The sequence below is a fragment of the Ursus arctos genome, unplaced genomic scaffold (genome assembly GCF_023065955.2).
Source record: "Ursus arctos isolate Adak ecotype North America unplaced genomic scaffold, UrsArc2.0 scaffold_12, whole genome shotgun sequence".
Taxonomy (NCBI): Eukaryota; Metazoa; Chordata; class Mammalia; order Carnivora; family Ursidae; genus Ursus; species Ursus arctos.
Window position 1 is genome coordinate 32,770,769 of NW_026622786.1, and position 12,602 is coordinate 32,783,370.

Below are 12,602 nucleotides of genomic sequence, written 5' to 3' on the forward strand. Positions count from 1 at the left end.
CATAAATTTTTTTAAGTCAAGCAATATTAATAATAAACATTTTTTTTTAATGTTCCTCATATGCCTCTGCACTATGTGCTTTACATGATGTCTCATTTAATCCTTCTAGCTGTCCTATTTTGTAAACACTATTTTTATCTCCAGTTTGCAACTAAGGAAATGTGGGTTTGGTCTTTAGTCACCATACTATATGTTATCAGGTAGATTGTGTTTAATAGTCTCCTATGGCCACTGTAACAAATTACCACAAACTTGATGGCTTAATTACACAGAAATTTATTCTCAGTTATGGAGATGAGAATTCAAGATCAGTATCACTGGGCCAAAATGAAGGTATCATCAGGGCCACACTCCCTCCAGAGGCTCCAGGGAATAATACGTTCCTTACTTCTTCCAGCTTCTGGTGGCTGCTGGTACTCCTTGGCTTATGGTCAGATCAGCCTAATCTTCAAGGCCAGCATCTTCAGATCACCCTCTGCTCTGTCTTCACATGGCCTTTTCCTCTGTATGTGTATGAACTCCATCTGCTTCCTTTTAAAGATACCTGTGATTATATTTAGGGCCCACCTGGAAAATCCAAAAATAATCAAGACCAACTCAAGACCATTAATTTAATCACATCTGCAAGGACATAAGGATATATATTGCCATATAAGGAAATAGTCACAAGTTCCAAGGGTTAGGATGTGAACATCTTTTGGGAGGTCATGTCTGAGTCTACCACAGTGGGGATTATGGAGAAGATCATATCAAACAGGGGAAAGAATTTGAATTAAAGTATAGGAAACAGGGGTGCCTGGATGGCTCAGTCGGTTAGGCATCCAACTCTTGATTTTGGCTCAGGTCATGATCTCACAGTCATGAGATTGAGCCCTTTGTTGGGCTCCAGGCTCAGGATGGAGCCTGCTTGATATTCTTTCCCTTTCCATCTGTCCTCCACCCCTCTCACGTATGCGTGCACTCTCTCCTTCTCTCTCACTCTTAAAAAAAAAAAAGGCATGGGAAACAGAAACACCATGAATGCAATTAGAGAATGGCAGGTGGCTCTGAGCTGTTGAATCACTGTATGAGAAGGGATAGCATGGTGGGAGAGAAGGCTGGAAATAGACTAAGGGCCTTGAATGCCACTTTTGAATTTGAACTAGGTTCCGTAGTTTGAGGAGAGTCACTGAAGGTTTTAGAGCGGAGTGGTAGCCCAGTATCTGTTTTAAGTTCATAGCTCTGTAGCACTGAGGGATAGGTCGGAGGGAGGATGCCCTTGAAGTAGTTAAAAATGAGGATAGTTAAAAAGAGATGGGATTTCATTCACGTGTTCAGAAAATACTTATAAATACCACCTGCCAAACACCACTTTCGTTGCCAGAGACACAGCACTGAACAAGATAAGTCCTTGAGGTTTTTGTTTTAGTGAGCAAGATAGATAATTAAGAAATAATAATTTCAAATAGTGGCAAATGTTGTAAGAAAGTTAGAGAAACATGCTAACATTCTTGGTGGGGCTAGTAGGAGAGAGGCGATGACTAATGTTAAAGCATGTAGTTTTAGAAGCCCTCTCTGAGGAGGGTGTATTTTAATATTTGTGTGCGTGTGTGTGTGTGTGTTTAACCATACAAATATTTATTTATATAGTAGGGAAAATTCATTTCCATCTCCTCCAAGACACCATGAGGTCTGACCATACACACACACACACACACACACACACACACACACACACACACAGAGCTTCCTTGCTACACACCAGTTTCCAAGTGGAGGAGGAAGCCATTGCTGTTCCAGCCTTCACCCAAGGAAACAAAGGCAGGGCGAGGCAAGGTGGAATCTGGGCCTAAGAGAAGGGCATTCCAGGCAGAGCACACAGCAATTGCAAACTCTTTTATATCAGCAACTTTGCTGCAGTACCAAAACCCACAAAATCTTACCTTCTTAGGTCACTAAACATTTTATTCTCACCCATGTTATATGTAGGCTACAAATCAGTAGTGGCTTTGCTCCAGGTTGTAGCTCCACTCTGTATCTTTTTATTCCAGGACTGAGACTAAAGGAGTAGCCCCTATCTGAGACAAAGTCTTCTCATAGCAGAGAAGTGTGAGTATAAGCCATAACCGTAGTATGAGCCAAAACCATGCACAAGCACTTACAGCTTCTTAGACATAGTATATGTCACATCCACTCACACGCCATTGACCAGAGCAAATCACATGGCCAGTCTGAGTCACTCCTTCCGAAAAGGAGTGGTGAATACTATATAGAGTAATATAACATATGATAGAAATAAACTGGGTGTGTTTGAGGTATAGAAAGAAGAAAGGCTCAGTGAGAATAGGGAATCTTGGTTTGTTTTGCTCACTGATCTAGTCCACGCCGAAGAGTACCTTGTGCACAATACATATTAAATAAATATTCGTTGCATGGATGAACGAAAGCCAGTGTGATTAGAATGTAAAGGAGACGTGAGACTGCAGTCACTAGCAATGTATCAGTCAGTAAGAGGAAACTTAATTTCACCCCTGCCTTAGAAATTGGTTCTATAGCCGGCTCTCTCCCTTGGCTCTCTGTTCCAGCAGTAGAAGCTTCAGCTCCACATCTTTAGCTCTGCTACAGGTTCGGGGTGTCTACAGCACTCTCCCTATGAACCTTCCCATTTAGACACACTACCATGGCCTGAGACCCCTCCCTCCTTTTAAGAACATCATCAACTCCTGTTTCTCTGGAAAATGCTCTTTTCCCCTATTCGAACCATGTTTTTCAATAGAGGCTACTGTCTTATAGAGGTACTATCCAGGGGTATTGACAAGTTCTGGCTCAGGGAGCATGCCTGGAAGAACCAGGGGATTGTGGAGTCAGGTCTATACCATTACTTGATTGGGTAGTGAGCACACTGAAAGACATCATCCAAAAAAAGGGCACCATTATTCAACTGCATCTCTACACCTCTCATGATCTTGCTCTAGACTGCTTTTGCTAGTATTTTTTCATCATGGTCTTAACAACCATACTAATATAGTACTTCTTAAATTCTTGGAGAAATGCCACAGTTTATTAGCCAAAGCTAGGCCATTCAGAACCCTTCCCTAGAATTTTCAAAATTGGGATAGAAAAAGCAACTCTCAGTCCCTCTCGTGGTGAAACTGGGAGGTGTGACTGTGTTTTTGTCTCCTGTGGGGAAAAGCAGACCGAGATTGGGTAGAAACATAGATGAAGCAGAGCCCTAGTGAGGTTCAGGTTTCTGGCTTCAGTTACCCTTAAGCCTGGCCACACTTCTTTCCTTATCATGGTGACACAAGCTTTCTGATAAATTCCCCCCTTTTGCCTAAACCGTTTTTGATTGCGTTTCTAAGAGAGCTGAGTAACATAGCTTGGGAGCTTCAGAGGCGTCTATGCAGTGATCTGTTTCTCAGCCTCAAAGCTGGAAAAGAATATAACAAAGTTTCTTTTCAGTCAGATTAGGAAACAATCAACTTTCTGGCAAACTCTCAAACTGGTAAAGTGTCCAATTATGCAATTTATTATGCAATTATATGCAAAATTTCTTATTTTTTAAAAGATTTATTTATTTATTTTAGAGTGAGAGAGAGCACAAGAGAGCTAGCATGGGGAGGAGCAGAGGGAGAGGGAGAGAGAAGCCTTAGCAGACCCCTCACTGTGCCTGATTCAGGGCTTGATCTCACAACCCAGAGATCACCACCCCAGCCGAAACCAAGAGTTGGAGGCCTGACTGCACCACCCAGGGGATGGCAAAATTTCTTTTTAAAATAGATCTGTATTTAAAAAGAAGACATTTAGGAAGTAAGTGCTAAGGAAGAAGGGAAATGATACTAAGTGTCATCACTGTGTTTGTTGGAACATCAAATTTTATACCTTACATTTTCCATAAAAGTAAATCAAAACTTGTGTGTTTAGTTAGTTTAGCTGGAGCTAGATGACTATATATTGATGATATTTCATCATTCTTGTGATAATAAATACTTGTGTTATAGTAGGGCATTCTCCTCCACATCAAACTTTAAAACTGAAGGAAACAGAATAGGAACCCTATAATTAAGTGCACAGTAGAAACACACTACCTATAGTTGCAAAACATTGGAAATAACAAATTCCCGAATGATAGGGAATGAATGAGTAAAGAACCTGAAATAACATCTGCTAAACAAAGGTGAAAATTTTATGACTAAGAAAATTTATAAAATGTTTAAGATACTCTGTTAAAAGGCAAATGTTTAACAAATTACATGTGAGGGCAACTAGAAATACCTAATTCATAGATCTGAAAGATAATGAATGTTTTGGCTGCTCCAGCAGCCAGAGACCACCTTAGAGCGGTGCCCATTGTATTGTTATTTACCTTCTCCTCCAGTCTAGTGTTGAAGTCCTGGGGTCTGTTTCTCATATCTGATTATTGTCTTCACCTCTCCAACCATTAGCTTTGTAATTTCTGCTTCTGACCTTTTCTTGCATTCTTTATCTTTTTATGCTTGACTTGGCCCATACTTCATAGACACTCACAGCCTCAGCTTCCCCAGCTTTAACCCACCATTTGGGTTTGTCTACACCTATCCTATCTGACCTAAAAGTGGCAGTCTTACAGTCAGAGTTCTCAAAATATATACAGTTGAAACTTTAGTATGCTAGTCTTAGGATAATGGGTAATATTTTTTCTTCTTTCCAGGGTTTCCTTGTTCCAGCACCACTGCAGTAACCATTTTAGAGAGAATTAGCAATAACCTTTTTTTCATCTCTGCCAAGAGTGGCACCTAGTGGTCATTCTTCAGAACTGCACTTTTCAGCCTCAAGTTGACAAAAAAAGATGCTGCTTATTATTTCAGTAGCATTTTTGTGTTTATAAAATAGCACTGCAATATATGTATGCCAGACATTAATTTACCTGGGAGAAGAAACCAGCTCATGGAGTAGCTGGTCCAGAAATTATATAGGCCCTGTAGATTTCCCATCATACACCTGAGGCTCATACTTAATTCCCCATAGGATTCCAGGTTTATTTTCATTTTATAAGACTGGATCTGCTCTAGATAGTAATTGTTATATAGTGAGCATATCATCTACTGCTGAATCTTGATGGGGTTTTTTTTGTTTTTGTTTTTTTTTAAAGATTTTATTTATTTATGTGACAGAGAGACAGCCAGCGAGAGAGGGAACACAGCAGGGGGAGTGGGAGAGGAAGAAGCAGGCTCCCAAAGGAGGAGCCTGATGTGGGGCTCGATCCCAGAACGCCAGGATCACGCCCTGAGCCGAAGGCAGACGCTTAACGAGACTGCGCTACCCAGGCGCCCCTGAATCTTGATGTTTTTAGACACTATCCAGTGTCTTGTAAATGTTCATCACTGTATTAATTTCTTCTGGCTGCCTTAACAGAATATGACAAACTGAGGGGATGAAGCAACAAACCTGTATTAGCTCACAATTTTGTAGGCTAAAAGCCCAATAGTGAAGTGTACCAGGGTCGGTTTCTTCTGCATGATGTGAGAAAGTCTGTTCATGCTTTTCCCCTAATTTCTGGTGGTTTGCTGTCAATCTCTGGCATTCCCTGACTTTCAAAAATATCACTTTCGTCTTCCTGTGACATTCTCCCTGTATACCAGACTGTCTCCAAATTCACCCTTTTTATAAGGATACTGTCATATCAGATTAGCCTCCCCCCAACCCATGACCTTAATTTAGCCAACTATATCTACAATGAACCTACTACCAAATAAGGTCAGATTCTGAGGTAGTGGGTGGTAGGGCCTCAACATGAATTTGGGGGGCTACACAATTCAACCCACAACAGTCATTGTACCTCCAGACTTCATTTCTGCCATGTTGGTATCAGGCATAGCAATGAATTGCTTCAGCCAATACAATGTGAGTAGAAGTGGTATGTGCATATCTAAGCAGAATTTAAAATTTTTTTCTCTCTGCTATGAAACTGACAGTATTCCAAAAAGAGGCTATTTCATCAGCTCATGTCTCAGAGTGACAGTGACATGGAACAAAGTAGCAGCTGACCTTCAGTCAGTATGTAGTATGAAAAATAAATAAACCTTTATGATTTTAAGCCACCAAGACTTTGGGGTCATTTGTTACTGAAGCATATATTAACTTAAGCTGACCGACACAATAAGTACTTAAGTTAAGCCAACTGATACCATAAGTTCCTTTCTAATGTGTGGATTTTTTTCATTTATCAGATATTTGTTGAAAAATTACTGTGTGCTAAGCATAGTTCTATGTGTTGGACACTGTGATACTTAATTTTATGTCAACTTTGCTCGGCCAAGGAACCCAGATATTTGTTCAAACATAAGTGTAGATGTCTCTAAAGGCATTTTTCGAATGAGATTAACATTTAAATCAGTAAATTTTAAGAAAATTGCCTTCTATAGAATATGGGTGGGCCTGATCCAATCAGTTGAAGGCCATAAGAGAAAAAAGACTAAAGTTTCCCCCAGGAAGAGGGAATTCTGCCTCCAGAGTGCCTTTAGACTCTGAGCTGTAACATCAACTCTTCTTGGGTCTCTAGCCTGCTTGCTGGCCTGCTCTGCAGATTTCAAACTTATTGACCCTCACAAGTCACACAAGCCAATTCCTTGGATCACTATACATATATGCACATTCTATTGGTTCCGTTTCTGTGGAGAAACCTGATTAATACAGACACATACCGATGAATAAGCTAGACCTAATCCTCAGGGTTTGCAGTCTGAGGAAGTGGTATAGATAAATAAACAGGAAAATTACAGTGTTATATAGTGAATGCCTGAAAGTACTCTGTGTGATAGGAGTATGTAGGAAGAATATATAACCTTGAATTAGGGAATCAGAAAACACTCTCTGGAGGAAATGAAGTCTAACTTGAGAACTGAAAGTGGCGAGTGAATTAGGAATTAGCCAAGTGCAGAGACAGGGAGGTGGGGAGCAGGGATCGAATTGAGTACAGAACATGCATTCTCAACAGGGGCATTATTGCCCTCAAGGGGAGAAAATTGGTGCTTGGCAGGTGAAATGAACCATAGCTATTACAATGTTTTGTGACCTTGTAAAGCTCAGTCCTATCTGACAAAACTCCTTAATGTATGGGGCAGTAGGGGAGATGATTAGAAGAAATATCTAAAAGGTCTCCTGATGGGGGCAGTGATGAAAAAGAGGTTGGGAAACATTGGTGTAGAAAGACCACTAAGGTAGAGGAATTTGAAATATTAAAATGGTTAAGGCATAGAGGTGGGAAGGAACAGAGGCGGGGAGGTTGTGAGAGAGAGGCTGCTCTGGACACAGATTTTAAAATTAAATCTGGTAATGTGTTTTGCCTTCAATTATCTAAATATTTTAAGTAAAATTGACTTTGTGTCTAAATGATCTGCTGAAGACTTTTCTCACCTGTTTGTGTATGAATTTGTACTCTGTGTTTGCAGCCACATGCTAAATGAATCATTAAGTTTTAAACATTTTAATGGCAAAGGACAATTGTTAAAATATTTTTTTCTGTCATTCTGGGACTTTTTAGTTTTATAATTGTAGTTTCTAGAATAGCATCATGTGGGTACTTAATCATAATGCTATTCTGGAAGGCACCTTAACCTCTGGAGAATTTGCATGTGATGTATTTCACTGGAGTTTCAAAGATTAAAAAATATGAGAGTAAAAAGATATTTTTCTTGGTTCCTTTGTTGGAATAGAATGAGAACAATGGTCTATTTAATAACCATTATCATTATCTTCCTCCCAGATTGAATTAAAATTGCTTTAATATTCTATTAGGAAAATCTTTATAAAAATGCTGCCAATCATTTTTTTTCCCCAGCCGCTTGGTAACAGTGAACTCAACGCTAATTCGGTGCTTTGGGGAGATAGTATAAACTTAATTTTAAAATCTAGAGAACTAACAAATTGTATGCTGTACCATAATTTTAACTTTTAATATTTTTCTACCATGGCCCTAGCTTGCTTGGTGTAAGGAGACCTGATCTAAATGTCTAATACACTTTTGTTAGGAGGCAACATTCTGGTAATATTTTTTATAAGGTCTTGTTTAGTAAGAGGCAGTATATAGAAATAGATCTGGGGGCGCCTGGGTGGCTCAGTTGATTAAGCATCCGACTCTTTATTTCAGCTTGGGTCGTGATCTCAGGGTTGTGGGATCAAGCCCTGCGTTGGGGGTCTGCACTCAGCGTGGAGTCTGCTTGACATTCTCTCTTTCCCTCTCCCTTCCCCTGCCCCTTCCCCTGCTCATGCTCTCGCTCTACAAATAAATAAATAAAATCGAAAAAAAGAAAAAAAAAAGAAATCGGAGTATGTATTCTGGAGTCAAACTGCCTGGGTTCAAATCCTGAGTTGAATCTGTTGGGTTTAAATGTTCCTAGCTTCCGTAAACTTGGGCCGATGTGTAAAGTTCTATAACCTTATCCTCTTTACCTCACTTTGCTCCTATGTAATTAGGGGTAATAAGAGAACCACTCCATAGGGTTGTGGTGAATATGAAATGAGTTAATTATGTACAACACTTAGAACAGTGCCTGGTACGTACTCAGTGCTCGGTAATGTGAGCATTATGATTTGGGGCTCTCCATTGAGTAGTTTTAAAACCATTTGTGGAGTGCTTCCTGTGTGCCATTCAAGGCATTTACTTGTGGAATTGTTAGTACATCTTACCTAAAATGATCTTCAGAGAATGACTCAAGGTATTTTTTTAAACTGACTTTTTTTAGTATCATTATTGTTCTCTTCAGTACATTTCAGGCCTTCAGATTGGTTTATTTCTTTAGGCTATTTTTGTTCCTTTGTGAGAAGATAAACATCTAAGGATCGTAAGAAAAAGCACTTCTTAGGGCAGTAGGTGGGAGATGATTCCACTTCAGAATTTTGTATTGGAGTCTGGCATTTGTCATTTTGGTACCGCTTTTTCCATGGTGACATAGGGAAAAGGTAGAGTTACCCATGATTTTCTGGCTTTTTGAATTTTGATTAAAGAAATTTTTTAAAAAACCTTTCAATATTTGTATCTTTCAGAAGATGTCTTTGAAAATCACCAATGCAAAACGAATCGAAGGCCTTGATAGTAATGTATGGTAAGTACCTTAGAATAAACAATAATAATTTGGTGAAGCTTTTTTCCTGCACATTTTGATATTCCTAGTTGGGAATTGTTAGCCTCATCTATAGTCCTCAAATAAAGGCATTTATTTTAACTTATTCATTAAGTGAAATTGGCAGGAAGTTACGGATCCATACACGGATTTATTCACCCGGTACGTGTGCTCAGCCTGCGAGTAGGCAGAGAGAAGGACAAAGAGCTTACCTTGTAACCCATGGTTTAGCAGTAGCTGGTACGGTTGAAGGGAAAAAAATAAACGATGACACTGTGGGTATCAAGAAACTGAGATTTGTAAGAAACTTCTAAGTTCATTAGTTCAGCCGTCATTTAATTAGATAAAGTCATTTTGTAGATGGTGAAGTTTTTGTTGGAAATTTGTTTTTCTTTTATTTGTAAGACTAAACTAGGTTCTAGTTTTTCGGTTTTTACATTAAGGTCATGAGGTATAAAAAGCTAACTTTGTAATTATAGTACTTACTAGTATTTTTTAAATTTTAGGGTTGAATTTACAAAGTTGGCTGCAGACCCCTCTGTTGTGAATCTTGGTCAAGGCCTTCCAGATATATCCCCTCCTGTATATGTAAAGGAGAAGTTATCGAAGATTGCAGCAATTGATAGCCTGAACCAGTATACGCGAGGCTTTGTGAGTATATGAAGACCATGTGGGGCCTGAACTTGTATTTTATATTGTATTGTGTGGGAATGTACTTCCATCACTTCTGTGTAATTGGCTTTCTGGGACCAGGTGTCCCAACCTGATAATTGGAGGAACCCCCACCCTTGCTTGCCCTTATGTCCTAGAAGGAGCTGTCCCCAACTTCTAACCCTCCACAGTCCTATCTTGGTCTTTCCTTTACTGTTGTTCCAGCATAGGGTCTGATGGCAACAAAGGAAGGAGAATCTTCTCTTTTTTTTGCAGCTTTTTAAAAAAAATTTCAGTATGGTTAACATACAGTGTTATATTAGTTTCAGGTGTACAATATTGTGATTCAGTAATTCTATACATTATTCAGTACTCACCACGATGTGTACTCTTAATCCCCTTCACGTATTTCACCCATCCCCCCACCCACCTCCCCTCTGCTAACCATCCATTTGTTCTCTATATAGTTAAGAGTCTGTTTTTTGGTTTGTCTCTCCCTCTTTTTTCCTTTGTTTGTTTTGTTTCTTAGATTCCACATATGAGTGAAATCGTATACTATTTGTCTTTCTCTGACTGACTTATTTCACTTAGCATTATACTCTGGCTCCATCCATGTTTTTGCAAATGGCAAGATTTCATTCTTTTTGATGGCCAAATAGTATTCCATTGTATATATATATACACCACATCTATACGCATTCATCTCTCGATGGACACTTGGGCTGCTTCCATAATCTGGCTATTGTAAATAATGCTGTTATAAACATGGGGTGCTCATATCTTTTTGAATTAGTGTTTTCAAATTCTTTGGGTAAATATCCAGTAGAATTACTGGATCGTATGGTAGATCTGTTTTTAATTTTTTGAGAAACCTCTGTACTGTCTCCCACAGTGGCTACATCAGTTTCCAGAGAATATTCTCTTGGCATACATATTTTCTCTCCCATTAACACATGTAGCCTCAGTATTGACCTCTTAATTAATATCCTCTATTTCCAACTAATTACTTTCTTCCTCTCTACCTCTCTACCAATCCCTATCCTTCTGTGATAAAATACCTAGGATATACAAAGATTCCTAGATTCTACAAAAAAACTACCAGAACTTACTGAGTGAATTGAGCATGGTTGTGGGAACACAAGACCAAAATATAAAAATCAGTTGTATTTCCGTATACTAAAAATGAACAGTTGGAAAGTAAAAATTTTTTTGAATACCATTTACAATAGCATCCCAAAACGTTAAATATTTGAACTGAATTTTTAAAATATATGCAAGATCTGTTCAATGACAACTACAAAACTTTGCTGAGAGACATTAAGTAAGACTTATACAAATGGAGTGGTATATGATGTTCATGGATTGGGGGACGAAATATTGTTGTCACTTCTCCCTGAGTTGATCCGTAGTGGAGTTTGGCAAGCTATGGCCTTCAGCCATATCTGACCCGGTCCTGATTTTTGTAAATAAAGTTTTATTAGAACATAACCTGTGCCCATTCTTTTTAAAAAAATTTTTTGTTTAAATTAATTTAGTTAATATATAGTGTATTATTAGTTTCAGGGTAGAATTTAGTGATTTATCAGTTGCATATAACATCCAGTGGTCATTACATCAAGCCCTCCTTAATGCCCATCACCCAGTTACCCCATCCCCTCACCCACCTCTCCTCCAGCACACTCAGTTTGTTCCCTATAGTTTAGAGTCTCTTATGGTTTACCTCCCTGTCTATTTTTATCTTGTTTTATTTTTCCTTCCCTTCCCCTGTGGTCATCTGTTTTGTTTTTTAAATTCCACATATGAGTGAAATCATATGGTATTTGTCTTTCTCTGACTGACTTATTTCGCTTAGCGTCATAGCCTCTAGTTCCATCCATGTCATTGAAAATGGCAAGATTTCATTCTTTTTGATAGCTAAGTAATATTTCTCTGTGTGTGTGTGTGTGTGTGTGTGTGTGTGTGTGCGCGCGTGTGTGTGTGCATCACATATTCTTTATCCATTCATCTGTCAATGAACATCTGGGCTCTTTCCATAGTTTGGCTATTGTAGTGTGCTACTATAAACAATGGGGTGCAGGTGCCCCTTTGAATCAGCACTTTTGTATCTTTTGGATAAATACCTAGTAGTGCAATTGCTGGATCATAGGGTAGTTCGTATATATATATATATCATAAGTATATATATTTATATATGTAAATATATATAAAATATATATAAAAATATATTTATATATAATAAATATAAATAAATATAAATATAAATAAATATATATTTAGATATATAATATATATAAATAAGTATATATAAATATATATAAATAAATATATATATTTATATATATATAAAGATTTTATTTACTTATTTGACAGAGAGAGTACAAGCAGGGGGAGTGGCAGGCTCCCTGCTGAGCAGAGAGCCTGTCACAGGGCTTGAACCCAGGAGCCTGGGATCATGACCTGAGCGGAAGGCAGCACTTAACTGACTGAGCCACCCCTCCGTTTATTTATTTATTTATTTTTAAATATTTTATTTATTTATTTGACAGGGAGAGAGACAGCCAGTAAGAGAGGGAACACAAGCAGGGGGAGTGGGAGAGGAAGAAGCAGGCTCCCAGCGGAGCAGGGAGCCCAATGCAGGGCTCGATCCCAGAACCCTGGGATCACACCCTGAGCTGACGGCAGATGCTTAACGACTGAGCCACCCAGGCGCCCCTTAAAGATTATTTATTTATTTATGAGAGAGAGAGAGAGCGTGTGCGTGCACAAGCAGGGGGGAGGGGCAGAGAGAAGCAGACTCCCTGCTGAGCAGGCCAAGGCGGGGCTCTATCCCAGGACCCTGGGATCATGATCTGAGCCGAAGGCAGATGTTTA

General features: G+C 38.9%; 1 protein-coding gene across 5 annotated transcripts in view; it reads left to right on the forward strand.

Annotated features, from left to right (window-relative positions):
• KYAT3 (kynurenine aminotransferase 3) overlaps positions 1 to 12,602 on the forward strand; it is a 66,623-nt gene that overhangs the window by 16,334 nt on the left and 37,687 nt on the right. For all 5 annotated transcript variants that reach the window (XM_026497657.4, XM_057310502.1, XM_026497658.4 and 2 more), the window contains exons 3-4: positions 9,004 to 9,062; positions 9,587 to 9,731. In XM_026497657.4, the coding sequence (XP_026353442.1) occupies positions 9,004 to 9,062; positions 9,587 to 9,731 (204 nt within the window). The remainder of the gene's footprint in view (positions 1 to 9,003; positions 9,063 to 9,586; positions 9,732 to 12,602) is intronic.